Source organism: Antechinus flavipes, chromosome 3 (genome assembly GCF_016432865.1).
Source record: "Antechinus flavipes isolate AdamAnt ecotype Samford, QLD, Australia chromosome 3, AdamAnt_v2, whole genome shotgun sequence".
Classification (NCBI taxonomy): Eukaryota; Metazoa; Chordata; class Mammalia; order Dasyuromorphia; family Dasyuridae; genus Antechinus; species Antechinus flavipes.
The window spans coordinates 583,199,977-583,214,060 of NC_067400.1; the positions used below are offsets into that span (position 1 = coordinate 583,199,977).

General features: G+C 50.6%; 1 protein-coding gene and 1 long non-coding RNA gene across 3 annotated transcripts in view; one reads left to right on the top strand and one right to left on the bottom strand.

The window, feature by feature from the left end:
• Nucleotides 1-14,084, top strand: part of HSPG2 (heparan sulfate proteoglycan 2) — a 164,904-nt gene that overhangs the window by 69,064 nt on the left and 81,756 nt on the right. Inside the window, 11 exon segments of the mRNA XM_051988303.1 lie at nucleotides 57-166; nucleotides 375-433; nucleotides 1,830-1,990; nucleotides 7,085-7,240; nucleotides 7,488-7,712; nucleotides 7,850-7,969; nucleotides 9,073-9,204; nucleotides 9,390-9,534; nucleotides 9,653-9,804; nucleotides 11,553-11,699; nucleotides 13,610-13,773. Coding sequence (XP_051844263.1) covers nucleotides 57-166; nucleotides 375-433; nucleotides 1,830-1,990; nucleotides 7,085-7,240; nucleotides 7,488-7,712; nucleotides 7,850-7,969; nucleotides 9,073-9,204; nucleotides 9,390-9,534; nucleotides 9,653-9,804; nucleotides 11,553-11,699; nucleotides 13,610-13,773 — 1,571 coding nt within the window.
• Nucleotides 3,428-7,075, bottom strand: LOC127555746 (uncharacterized). Of its 2 annotated transcripts, none has more exons than XR_007952275.1 (3): nucleotides 4,679-7,075; nucleotides 4,506-4,575; nucleotides 3,428-3,466 (listed from the first exon to the last, which is right to left on the bottom strand). It is a non-coding gene; the product is annotated as an uncharacterized LOC127555746 (long non-coding RNA). The 2 variants fall into 2 exon arrangements; XR_007952276.1 differs by lacking the exon at nucleotides 4,679-7,075 and adding an exon at nucleotides 4,608-4,647.

The following is a 14,084-nucleotide window of genomic DNA, read 5'->3' on the forward strand; positions in this document are numbered from 1 at the left end:
TCTAAGGACCGCTAGATCCAGGCTCCATCATTGCTCCATTCCTTTCCTCTCCCTAGTCTACTTCCGGGCCATGGTGAACTTCACGCGGTCCATCGACTACAGCTCCCAGCTGGAAGATGCCAGCTCTCAGGAGTTTCGGGATGTGTCTGAGGCCGTCGTGGATACGGTAAGGGCTTGGGGAGGCTGGGGGCGGAGGCTGGGGTCATAGGGATGGTCCTGGAGGCTGAGAGGAGGGCAGCGCAAGAAGGAAGGGGGACAGTCACCTGTGTCTTGATGCCCTTCCTGGCATCAGAGAGCTTTGGGTGGGAGTGCAGAGGATGATGTGAGGAGAGAGGGTCTCAAGCTGAGACCAATGGTTCTGTGTGTCTCACCAGCTGGAGTCTGAATACCTGAAGATCCCTGGAGACCAAGTTGTCAGCGTGGTGTTCATCAAGTGAGAAGGGTCACTCTGGGCATGGGTGGGCTATGGGAGGGCCCTTAGAAAATGGAATGTCAGAGCTGGGAGGGCCCTTAGAGCTGAGAGGGCCCTTAGAACCCAGGAGATCAGAGCTGGGAGGGTTCTTAGAACCGAGGAGATCAGAGCTGGGAGGGCCCTTAGAACCCAGGAGGTCAGAGCTGGGAGGATCCTTAGAACCCAGGAAGTCAGAGCTAGGAGGGCCCTTAGAACCCAGGAGGTCAGAGCTGGGAGGATTTCAAGTCCTAGGAGCCCCTTGGAGAAGGAAATTGTATTAACTTGCTTAGAAGCTAAGAAGGGAAGGAGATGAAGATCCTTTTTTCTGCCCAGGACCTTTGTCCCTTCTATTGCCTCTTGAGTTACCAGGTTATTCATCTCCAAGATAATGGGATCAGAAAGTCTTTTCCACCCTTGAGGACCTAAATCCTATAATCCTGGGAAATGAGGACTCCTGTTGCTCCCATGCTGTTACAGTGGAAAGAACGTGGACTCGAGTTCAGAGACTGCTTTGCCACATGTAGTTTCTGGGACATAGAGACTCAATGTCCTCATCTGTAAAATGGGGAGGTTAGACTAGATGACCCCTAAGAGTTCAGAAAGTTCTGGGCTTGCAATCAGGAAGTCCTGCCCCAGATTCTTTACAAACTGTGTGTAACTCTGGGCAAATAAATGATTGAATTTCTTCTAGTTTCTGTCTTTTCTCCTTTTAAAATGAAAGTTTTGGATCAGGTGACCTTTATGGGCCTTTGTAGCTCTGATTTTCTGATCCTTGTTAGCTCTAAAGCAATGCTGGTGGGTTAGCTGGGTGGTGCAGTCAATAGAGCACCAGCCCTGGAGCCAGGAGGACCTGAGTTCAAATTGTATAATCCTGAGCAAAATCTTTAGCCCTGATTGCCTCCAAGAAAAAAAAAAGTCAATGATCTTCTCACCCTCTAGAGCCCAGCTTGAAACCGGGGTCTTGTAGCTGAATGTGGTAGTTGTGAAACTAGGATTTATTATCAGTAAATGTTTGGTCTGTATACCTATTTTCAATACCTATGTGGCCAGGGTCACTTAAAAATCCCCCTGCTGTTGCAAATGGAAAGCTGAAGAAGCTCTGACCTAGAGGAAAACCCACACTGAAGCATGAGCCCCTGAGTGCACCTTTAGGGGCTTTTTGTATCCCCCATTTTCATTGTTAAAAGGCCAGGTTTCAGCTCACAAAGTGGAATTTCAGGCCCCGCTGAATGTGGATGAGGTCCCTCTCTCTGTTAGAGCTCCCCACATCTGGGGGGTGCTTGCTGCCCACCCTGGGGGGCTCATAGCTAGGCAGAACCCCCCAAGCTGGGGACAGAGAGCAGAGAAGGGCTCTCCTCACCTCCCACCCCTTCCCCAGGGAGGTAGAAGGCTGGGTGTTTGTGGAGCTCGATGTAGGCTCGGAGGGGAACTCGGATGCCAGCCAGATCCAAGACGTCCTCTACTCAGTCGTTTCCAGCGGCGCCATCGCTTCCTATGTCACCTCCACGGCTGGCTTCCAGTTCAGGCGGCTGGGAACAGGTACGAGGGTGGGTGCTGGGCACCACGGGCCCAGGTAACGGGGAGGAGGAGGCCTGGGTGGGGGGCAGCCCTCCGAGACATCCACTCTCCTCTGCTTGCTGGTATACTCCAGAGGAAGATGGGTGCCAGGGGTTAGGTCCCCGGATATCCCAGCAGGACTGCACAAGGAGGGCTCCTGGCGCCCTGCCGTGGGCTCTCAGCCCCACACGTGCCCGGGTGGGAGGAACACCCTCTGCCCCCCGAGGGCCAGTCACTGACCAACTCTTCCATTGCAGCAGAAACCCCGCCCCCTCCTGTTGCCATGGCATCACCAGGTGAGAGGGGCACCAGCTCCTATGGGCAGAGAGCAGGGGCCCCAGGGAGCTCACTTCTTCGGCCCGTCCACCCAGCTGGGCGTCAGAAGTGCATGACATCCCCCCTCTCTCTCCCTCCGTGTGGCCCCCAGGCTGTCGTTCTGTCCAGGGGGCTCTAGCCCTTGTTGCAGGGAACGGGGAGGGGGCTTGTGTGCCGTGTTTCGTGTCTATGTTGAGGGGTCTCGTGTGCTGTGTGGCGCATGGGCCTGGCATGGGCATTGCCGGGGAGTGGTGACAGGCTGGGGCATGTGCTCTCTGTGTGCCTTACGTGCCCTGTGTGTTGTGTGGGCTGCCATTGAGAGGTTCTCAGCCTCCCTGGGGCGTTTCTTTTGGAAACTCCCACTTTCAGTTGAGCTCAGCTGCATCATTAATCTCAAGAAGCTGTTCTGGACCATTCTGACACTACCATGGTGCCTCCCTGCTGGTTTGGACCAGAGAGGAGATTGGGAACTGGAGAATGTTGAAATCCTTCCCCCTGCTATCTCTTGGAGCCAAGATGTGCCCTGGCCCAGCGTTCATCCCTTTTATATTTATTATTTTTTAAATTTTTATATTTATGTAAACATTTTATATTTATATTTATATATCCTCCACCTTCCCTTCCTGTATCTCTCCCATCAAAACCATCTCCTCATGCAGTCTTTCAGCCCCTAAAACTTTATAGTCAAGTGTGCACTAAAAAGACAAGACTCACCCCAAGTTACTAAGTGGCATTTCAGATCCCAGCAGACAGAAGAGAGGTCTTTTTAAGTTGAAAAAGGGGAATACTCATGGCCAACAGTTAAGCTAAGAAAAGAGGGTACCTCATGGTCAATGGCTAAGCTAAGAGAGGAGGATACTTATGACCAACAGTTAAGCTAAGAAAGGAGGGTATCTCATGGGCAATGGTAAGCTGAGAGAGGGGGATACTCATGGCCAATGGCTAAGCTAAGAGAGAAGGATACCTCACGGCCAATGATTAAGCTAAGAGAGGGGGATACTCATGGCCAATGGCTAAGCTAAGAAAGAAGGGTACCTCATGGCCAATGGCTAAGCTAAGAAAGAAGGGTATCTCATGGCCAATGGCTAAGCTAAGAAAGAAGGGTATCTCATGGCCAATGGCTAAGCTAAGAGAGGAGGATACCTCATGGCCAATGGCTAAGCTAAGAGAGGGGGATACCTCATGGCCAATGGCTAAGCTAAGAGAGGGGGATACTTATGACCAACAGCTAAGCTAAGAAAGGAGGGTACCTCATGGGCAATGATTAAGCTAAGAGAGGGGATACTCATGGCCAATGGCTAAGCTAAGAGGATACTCATGGCCAATAGCTAAGCTAAGAGAGGAGGATACCTCATAGCCAATGATTGAGCTAAGCGAGGGGGATACTCATGGCCAATGGCTAAGCTAAGAGAGGGGGATACTGGCCAATGGCTAAGCTAAGAGAGGGGGATACCTCATGGCCAATGATTAAGCTAAGAGAGGGGGATACTCATGGCCAACAGCTAAGCTAAGAGAGAAGGATACCTCATGGCCAATGATTAAGCTAAGAGAGGGGGATACTCATGGCCAATGGCTAAGCTAAGAAAGAAGGGTACCTCATGGCCAATGGCTAAGCTAAGAAAGAAGGGTACCTCATGGCCAATGGCTAAGCTAAGAAAGAAGGGTATCTCATGGCCAATGGCTAAGCTAAGACAGGAGGATACCTCATGGTCAATGGCTAAGCTAGGAGAGGGGGAATACCTCATGGCCAATGGCTAAGCTAAGAGAGGGGGATACTTATGACCAACGGCTAAGCTAAGAAAGGAGGGTACCTCATGGGCAATGATTAAGCTAAGAGAGGGGATACTCATGGCCAATGGCTAAGCTAAGAGGATACTCATGGCCAATAGCTAAGCTAAGAGAGGAGGATACCTCATAGCCAATGATTGAGCTAAGCGAGGGGGATACTCATGGCCAATGGCTAAGCTAAGAGAGGGGGATACTGGCCAATGGCTAAGCTAAGAGAGGGGGATACCTCATGGCCAATGGCTAAGCTAAGAGAGGGGGATACTTATGACCAATGGCTAAGCTAAGAAAGGAGGATACCTCATGGGCAATGAGTAAGCTAAGAGAGGGGATACTCATGGCCAATGGCTAAGCTAAGAGGATACTCATGGCCAACAGCTAAGCTAAGAAAGGATACCTCACAGCCAATGATTAAGCTAAGCGAGGGGGATACTCATGGCCAATGGCTAAGCTAAGAGAGGGGGATACTGGCCAATGGCTAAGCTAAGAGAGGAGATACCTCATGGCCAATGGCTAAGCTAAGAGAGGGGGATACCTCACAGCCAATGGCTAAGCTAAGAGAGGAGATACCTCATGGCCAATGGCTAAGCTAAGAGAGGGGGATACTGGCCAATGGCTAAGCTAAGAGAGGAGATACTTCATGGCCAATGGCTAAGCTAAGAGAGGAGATACCTCATGGCCAATGGCAAAGCTAAGAGAGGAGGATACCTCATGGCCAATGGCTAAGCTAAAAGAGGGGGATACTCATGGCCAATGGCTAAGCTAAGAGAGGAGATACCTCATGGCCAATGGCTAAGCTGAGAGAGGAGGATACTTCATGGCCAATGGCTAAGCTAAGAGAGATAGGGATACCTCATGGCCAGCAGCTGTTCACCTAACGTGAGGAAGAAACAGAAACTGAAGGCATAGTATGGCAGAAAGAGAACTAGATTTAGCATCAAAGGTCATAAGTTCAGATCTCTGTCCTTCTGCTTTGTGACATTGGGCAAGCACCTTAAATTCAGTTTCCTCCGATCTTTTGCTGCTTTTATATTCTGTGCTCCAAGAGCCTGTTCATCTCTGACATTCCATATTTGAGTAGTCTTGTCTTCTCCAGAGTTCCTCCCTGCTCTAATCCTGCCATCCCATGGTCCTTGCTGTCTGTCCTCTCTGGGACCAGGGCCTGGCACTATAATGCCCAATGCAGCTTACCTGGCCAAGGGCAAGCCCAGTGCTTTGCCTTCACATTCATTTATTCCTTCATGAGGCTCCTTTATGCCTCATTATTCCCATGTGCCACATCAAGATAATCTTTCTCTTCCTTCTTCAAAATATTATAAACATGGAAGTTTTAATCATATTTTTGTTTTGCCCATGGGCTCAACTCTCTGGGATGGCATACGGGATGAATAAACCAGAGCTTCCATCCTTAAGGACCACCTAGTATTTCTTGAAAACACCTATTGTGTGGGATTTTTTGGAATCATCTTTGTCTGCAACAGGTTTCTATTTTACTATTGGGCCACTGATAAACAGAAGAATTTTTCCTAGAACTGTAAGAAACTCCCCTATTGGAGGGAGTGGAGGGAAGGAGGGGAAAAGTTGGAACAGAAGGCTTTGCAAGGGTCAATGGTGAAAAATTACCTATATGTATGTTTTGTCAATAAAAAGCTATTTTTTAAAAAAAAGAAAGAAACTCCCCTATTAAAGCACTGGGAACCTTCTCCACCACTTAAAATCTAGAAGGTTGACTGGGAGCATTGAGAGATTGGGACTTGCCTTGGGTCCCACAACTATGATAAGTCAGTGGTGGGATTTGAACTCAGGTTTTTCTGGCCCCAAGGCCAGCTTTCTCTTCATCTAGTATGCCATTATATATAACAAATACATAATTTTATTGTGAGGGCAATAACAATTGGAGGGATGAGAGAGATCTTGAAAGAGACACTAAAACTGAGCCTTAAAGGGAACTGGAAGGTTCAAGAGGCAGGGGTAAGGATGGGACAGGTATAGACTTAGGAGACAAGTCTATGCAAGGGCAAAAGGTGGAGTCTTACTTGGGCGCTGAAGTTGGAAGGAGTAATGTGTAACCATTGGGAAAGGGAAGCCAGAGCCAAATAGTGCCAGGCTTTAAATCCCAAGGGGAGAGATGTTGAGTTTGTCTTCAAGGCAATAGGGAGAAGTATATTGAGCAGAGAAGTGACGTGGTCAGATCTGAGATTTAAGATTTTCTGGCAGCTTGTGTGGAGCACAGGCTGAAGAGGAGAGACTTAGGCGGGCTGACCCACTGGCAGACTCCTGCAGTAGAGTGATGGGGGTTTCCATGGAGGAAGAGGAAAAGAGATATATGGGAGGGCCGTTGCATAGGGAAGATGGACAAGAATTGGCTATTGATTTCTATATGGAGGGAGGTTGAAGATGACTCTTAAGTTGGGTCAACTGGCAGGACTGAGGTGCCCTACAGCTAGGTTTAAGGGGGAATTTTAAACATGTTGGGTTTGAGATACCTACATGTCATCCAAAAGATGCTGGTGATTCAGCCTCAAGAGGGAAGTGAGAGTTGGGTGCCTATGAGACCCACTGAGATAGAGAAAATAGAGAGCAGCACTCAGGACAGAGCCATGGGGGCTTACCCACACATAGGATGGTTGTTCTGCAATGAGACTGAAAAAATGGGGTGAGACAGCAGGGGGAGAATCAGTGTTGTGACATGAAAACCCGAGAAGGATTACGCAGGAGGTGGTCAGCAGTGATCCTACCTTGACATCAGAGGGTGTTTGGACAAAAGCACAGATTGCTGCAGCCCAACCAGGCCACCCTGGTGCCCATAGACAAGGAAGTCTTGGTCTGTCCCCACGGGGCCAGGACTTCTCCCCAAGTCCTCCCCTTAACCAGGGCAGAGCACTGCCTCTGAGACCTCTCTGATCCCCAGTTTTCTCAGCTGCCTGACCCTGACTCTCCATCCCTCCTTCCCCAACCATCCTTGTCTTTCCGTAGTGACACCCCCCTCCCGGCTCTGCACGGACCGAGAATTTGCCTGCCGGACCTACAACGAGTGTATAGCCCTTGAGTATCGCTGCGATCGGCGGCCGGACTGCAGGGACATGTCTGATGAGCTTGATTGTGATGAGGATCGAGGAGGTAGTAGGCAGGGTAGGTCCGGAGCAGAGACAGGTGGGAATGAGATTGCGCCTGGAGAGCTCTTCAGGTGTGGAGCGCTCAAGGCAGCGGGCGTGAGGAATGGGCTGGAGGTGCCCAGGGATGAGGGCTAGGCTGGTGGAAATGAGAAATAGGGCAGGAAGGGTTGACTAGCCAGGGACCAGCAAATGGACATCAGGAGCAGGGACCCCTCTCTCTAGCCAACTCACTGATGTTTCTTCCCTTTATTATACTCTTACAGAGGAGTCCGTTCCCCCAGAACCCACAATACCACCTCCAAGGACCCCAGCCCCAACCGTGGCACAGATACCATGGACAGCAACTGCTCTGGCCCAGCTCCCAGCCGGCCTACCCCAGCTCTGTGGACAACATGAAGCCTCATGTACCAATGGGCAATGTATCCCCAAAAATTATTTCTGTGATGGGCAAGAGGATTGTAAAGATGGCAGCGATGAGGAGAACTGTGGTGAGTGAGACTGAGGGGCGAGGAGGAGAGGAGCAGGCAGCCCCAGGTCTGGCCCTCCTCGTCCTCCCAGTCCAAATAGAAAGCCTTTGGGGGTTGGGGAGATCACTGGCAGAAGCCCTCGGTTTTTGCCCTTCCAGAGCCCTCCTTGCCCTGTGAGCCCAACGAATTCCAGTGCAGGGATGGCCGCTGTGCCCTCAAGCTCTGGAGATGCGATGGAGACTTTGATTGTGAAGACCGGACCGACGAAGAGAATTGCCGTGAGTCTTCCACCGTCCATTTGTCTCCTTCCCCTCCCCTAAGCTGGGCCGGGAAGAGTCGTTACAAACCATCTCCTAAATTGGGGGAGGAAGAGAGCTCCCTCTTCGCCCCACTAAGTCTAATCCAACATCATCATTTACAATGCCCAAATGTTGTCTACTTAGCTAGTATTGCCTGGGCACAGGATTGTCAGGAGCCCCCACAGGACCTGGAGAGCTGGGAGTGGGGAGAGAAGGAAATGCGTTGGCCCCAGAGAGCTTCCCTGGGAATCCCCTCCCTGGCCAGAGGCCATAAGGGCCATGCCCCTTCTGTAGTGTAGCAAGGAGGAGATAAGGTCAGGGAGGCCCTGAATGGAGAATAAAACCAGAGTGTATCATCAGCTTTTTTCCTACTCCCCAACTTACCTAAAGGAGCTGCCTCTGTAGGATTTCTATATGTACCTCATTTATAGTATTTCTATATATTTTATAGGATTTCTATATAAATGCCCCAGGGGCATTTGTGGGGAGAACAATAGGTTGTGGGACATTGTCGTGCTTGTGTGTCTGACTGAGAGACAAACACAGAGACAGAAGAGAGACGGAGACAGAGACAGAGGGACACACAGAGAGACAGAGACAGAGGGACACACAGACAGAAACAGAGACAGAGGGAGATTCAGGGACACACAGACAGAGACAGAGGGACACACAGAGAGACAGAGACAGAGGGAGAGACAGGGACACACAGAGAGACAGAGACAGAGACAGAGGGACACACAGACAGAAACAGAGACAGGGACACACAGAGACAGAGGCAGAGACACACAGAGAGACAGAGGCAGAGACACATCCAGAGAGACAGAGGCAGAGACACACACCGAGAGACAGAAGGATACACGGACACACGGAGGCAGAGACTTGTGTCACAGATCCTTTTCACCCAGGTCAGATGGAGTGTCTGTGCTTCTTGTGTGAAACTGTGACTGTGTGTGTGCAGGAGACGTGTGCTGGGATGTGTGACCTCGTTGACATGAGACACGAGGTGATACGATGGGGAGGGGGGTGAGCCCGTGCCGGTGGACAGCTCCCGTGACCACGCTATTCCTTCTGGGCCATCATAGCCCCCAAGCTGCCTGAGGAAGTCTGCGGACCGACCGAATTCCGCTGCGTCTCCAACAACACCTGCATCCCCTCGAGCTTCCACTGCGACGACGAGAGTGACTGCCCAGACCGTTCGGACGAGTTTGGCTGCAGTGAGCATGGCAGGGAGGGAGGGCACAAGGGAGAGGGCCCCAACTGCTGGGCTGAGGGCGGATGTCAGGGTGCTTCCACTCGTGGCCCTTTTCTGGTTCCCATTCCTCCTCCTGGGCCGCATTTCTCCCCAGTTTGTAGTCCCCCTCCCCCTTTGCCACAGCATCCTCTCCCTCTGTGTCCACAGTGCACCCCCAGGTGGTGACCCCACCCCAAGAGTCTATTCAAGTGTCCCGAGGCCAGACCGTGACCTTCACCTGCGTGGCCATCGGCGTACCCACCCCCATCATTAACTGGAGACTCAACTGGGGTCACATCCCCTCCCACCCCAGGTACGGTGGGATATTCGCCAAGGGCAGGGGCTCTAGGGGCCGAGGGCTGGTGGGCAGCATGAAGAGGGTCTCAGAAGGCTCCAGGCTGAGCTCCACGCTCCTCTGTGCCTTGGTCCAGAGTGAAAGTGACCAGTGAAGGCGGCCGGGGCACCCTGACCATTCACGACGTGAAGGAGGCTGACCAAGGAGCTTACACCTGCGAGGCCATGAACTCCCGCGGCATGGTGTTTGGCATCCCAGATGGCGTACTGGAGCTCATCCCCCAGCGAGGTATGAGGCGGGCAGGGGCCGACTGGCTGATCAATGTCCAAGGGTTCCGGTGGCGGAGGGCCTCCGATAGTTCGTGTCCCTGAGGGAGGGGGCAGGGCTTGCCAGAGACCGCCGGGGCATCTGGGGACCACGAGCACCTCCCCAAGAACTGTTCAGGATGGAAGTTAGCAGAGGGCACGGAGAAGGCCTACAGCCCTGCTCTTGCAATTGAAAATGCCCTGGCAGGAAGGGGGGAATAATCTCACTGCTCAGAGCTCTTGTGAGGGAATAATCTTGTGGGGCCTCAGCTTTCTCATCTGTAAAATGGAAATCATCACGCCGTACTTGCATTAACTCCCTCCAACAGTTACTGAAGAAGGTGCTTTGCAAACCTTAATAGGCCATCAGACTGCCCCTCCCCAGACCAGAAAAATGTTCCTGAGAAAGAGGCCCTCAGATTTCCAGCATCCCATATAGAACCTCGATAGAATTCCCATTAGAAGCAACTGGTGGTACAGGGAATTCAAATCCCACCTCAGACATTTAGTTGTTATGTGATCCTGAGAAAGTTATATAACTTCTGTCTGCCTCAGTTTCCTCATCTGTAAAAAGGGGATAACAGCACTTACTTCCCAAGGCTGTTGAGGATCAGATAAGATAATATTTGTAAAATACTTAGCCTGCTATATAGCAGGGAATTCTTAAACTTTTTCTACTTGCAACCCCATTTAACCCGAGAAATTTTTATGTGACCCCTGGCATATAGGTGTACAAACCAGACATTTGCTGATAATAAATCTTAATTTCACGACCCCCACATTCAATTACAAGACTCCATATGGGATTACAATCCATAGTTTAAAAAGCTTTGGTATACAGTAGGTGATTAAATAAGTGCTTTTGTTTCCTCTTCTTCCTTCTGTTAGCGTTAACCATAACAGCAATTCATTTCCATTCCTATAAAGCTTTTTAAATTATAGAGTACTTCCTTTAGGGCTGCTCTGTGAGATTGGTAGTACAGTATTGCTTATTATCATTCCCATTTTACAGATGAGGAAGCTGAGGCTCAGAGAGGTCATAGGATCATACATAGGGACCTTACAGGCCTTCTAGTCCAACCCTCTCCTTTTTGTAAATAAGGGAAGTAAAGAAGCCCAGTAGGATCCCAAGCTCCTTGATTCAAAAGCCAGTGTTCTTTCCACAGCCTTGCTCTGTTCCTACCAGAAAGGTCTCCCTACCGTTCCTATCATGCCGAGTTTGCTCATGCTGGGACCCCCACAGATGGGGAAACTGAGGCAAGCATCCTCTCCACCCGGCTAATTCTCAAAATCCTTCCCTTTCTTTAAGGCCTGTCGTGGAATGGTGCACCATAGACCCCCCAGCTAGTAGTGATAGCAAACATTTTACATAAATCTTCTTTAAGATTTATAAAGTACTTTCTATATATACATATGTGTGTGTGTGTGTGTGTGTGTATCATTTGACAGTTCAGAGATGGAACTTTTGATCAGTCTCTGCCTCTTTCTCAGGATTGGGGAAAGGGGCTGTTCTTTACTGCCTACCTGGCAAAAATAGGTCATAACGAAAAGAAACCGGGCTCTGGAGGTGTTGGATTTGAACCCTAATCTTGCCCCTTCCTCCCTTGGTGCCCTGGCACTGGTCCCATTCATTTCTCTCCCCCAGGGATGAGGCTGGCCCAGAACGAGGGGTCAGACATTAAGGCTTCCGGCCCGCAGGTCTGCCCTGACACGGGTGCCCTCTGTCCACAGGTCCCTGCCCTGACGGGCACTTCTACCAGGAGGACAGCGCCGTATGCCTGCCGTGCTTTTGCTTCGGCATCACCAGCCTGTGCCAGAGCAGCAGCCGCTACCGAGATGTGATCCAGCTGCGGTTTGACAGACCCAATGACTTCAAAGGTAGCTGGAGGGTGGGCCTGGGGCCGCACAGGAGCCTGAGCTCTCAGAACCCCAGCCAAGACCGCCTCAGGGTGGGAGCCGGAGGGGGGGAAATAAGGGAGGGAGAAGGGGGGGAGGGAGATGGGAAGAGACATCATCTGTTCCACAGGCATAAAGTGGATCCAGAGGCTGGTGAGCAGCCGTGGGGAGGGTACGGGCTAGGAGGAGCAGGGGACGTGCTGTGCTCTATCACTGCTCTCAGTGAACTGAGAGTCTGGCAGCTACGCCAGCCAGCACTGGGTCTGGAGTCAGAAAGTCTCCCCTTTGTGAGCCGCAGATACTTACTAGCTGTGTGACCCTGGGCAAGTCACTTCACTCTGTTTGCCTCCATTTCCTTATTTGTAAAATGAGCTGGAGAAGGAAATGGCAAACCTTCTAGCTGTGTGATTCTGGCAAGTCACTTCACTCTGTTTGCCTCAGTTTCCCCATCTGTAAAATGAGCTGGAGAAGGAAATGGCAGACCAGGCTAGTATCTCTGTCAAGAAAATCCCCACTGGGGTCACGAAGAATCAGACATGACTGAAAAGGTCCTTTCCAGCTCTAAACCCAGGATTTTATGATCCATAGCTATATGTCTTTAGAATTCTTTATGGGTCTGAGATCACTTGGCTAAACTCCTAATGCTCTAAAATTGGAGGGACCTCAGAGACTGTCTGGTCTATCCCCGCTCAAAGAAGGGATCGTTCCCCCAAATGGACGTCTAGCCTTGCCTCAAGAACACCAGAGACAGAACCCTTGAGCCACAGAACCACGGCAGCTTGGGGTCGTTGGCCTTCTGCCTCTTCCTGGACCACAGCTTGCTTCCTGGGCATTCCCTTTATCCTCGCTGCTCCTCGTTCAGGCCTCTGTGGCCAAGCAGGGGAAAAAATGTAATCTTGCTTCCATATGGCAGCTTTTTATATAATTGAAAACAGAATCCCTGTGTTCCCCCAAGTCTGCAAAGACTAGACATGTTTAGCTTAGTCGCTCTCAAAATTACTGTTTAGAAATAGAAAAACTGGAAATATTAAGGAGGGGGGAAATTTCCTCCCATTTTTTAATGATGGAGGTGGAGAAATTCTACCTCCGAGAATGAGTTTTTGTCTTGGTTATTCTGCCCTTGGGCCATTGCTTCTTTGGGTATAGATTTCAGGCCCCAGCTAGAATCCTGGTCTGAGAGCTAGAGAGACAGCAACAGTTAGCAATTATTTATTAAGTGCTTGCTGTATACTGAATCCTGAGTTGAGAATTCAAGAAAGACAAAAGCAAGGTCTCTGTCTTTATGAAGCTTTCCTTCTAATGGTCAAGACAGCAGCTAAACAGCTACATACAATGGAGATATGGACAGGATAAATGGGAACTAATCTCAGAAAGGGAAACAGAAGTTATAAGGAAGGAGACGGGACACCTGGAAAGGCTTTCTGCGGAATAGGATTGAGCTTAAAGGAAGCTGAGGCAGAAAAGGGGGAGACAGAGAGAGAGAAAAAAAAAAAGAGATAGAGAAAGACATTGAGAGATAGAGACAGAAAGAAAGAGACAGAGAGAAAGAGAGAAACAGAGACAGATAGAAAGGCAGAGAGGTAAGGGGGACAGCTGAGACAAGGTCCAGCATTGGCTAGTGTGGGTAGGTCCCATAGTGTGTGGGGGGGAGCCTAATATAAGAAGGTGGGGTGTTGTAAGGAGTTTTAAAGGCCAGAGGATCTTTTATTTGATCTGAGAGGAAATGAGGTGCCTGGAGATTGAGTAGGGGAATGCTATGGGCAGACCAAAGCTGGGGGACATCCCTTTGGCATGCCATGTGGCTTTCTGGCCTCAGCCAGCCAAGGGCCTGAGCATCCAGAGGAGGAGGCCTTGGAGCCCAGCGCCCTCAGTGCATCTCCTCTCCTTACCAGGTGTGAACGTGACGATGCCCTCCCAGCCTGGCATGCCACCCCTGTCCTCCACCCAGCTCCAAGTAGACCCCCAGCAGCAGGAGTTTCAGCTGGTCGATCTGTCCCGCCGATTCCTCATCCTCGACTCCTTCTGGGCACTGCCCCAGCAGTTCCTGGGGAACAAGGTGAGGGGGCCAGGCTCCGGGGAGAGGGCAAAGAATCTATGCCCCTTAATCAGCTTGCCCGTTAAGTGCAGCCTCCATGTACCCTTACAACTAGGGAGGAATAGGGTGGTCCCAGGGCTGAACGAATTGGCTCTGGCCAATTAGAGGAATATGAAATAGTGGGACTGGATTTCGGAGTTAGAAGGCTTGGATTCGAGTGTGACTGATTCATATTGTGACTTTTGCAATGGTCCCTTTCTTTTGTACAATAAAGGGGCTCAGCAGAGAGGAACTCCCCCTTTCCTTAATAGAGTGCGGGGCCCCAAGGTTTG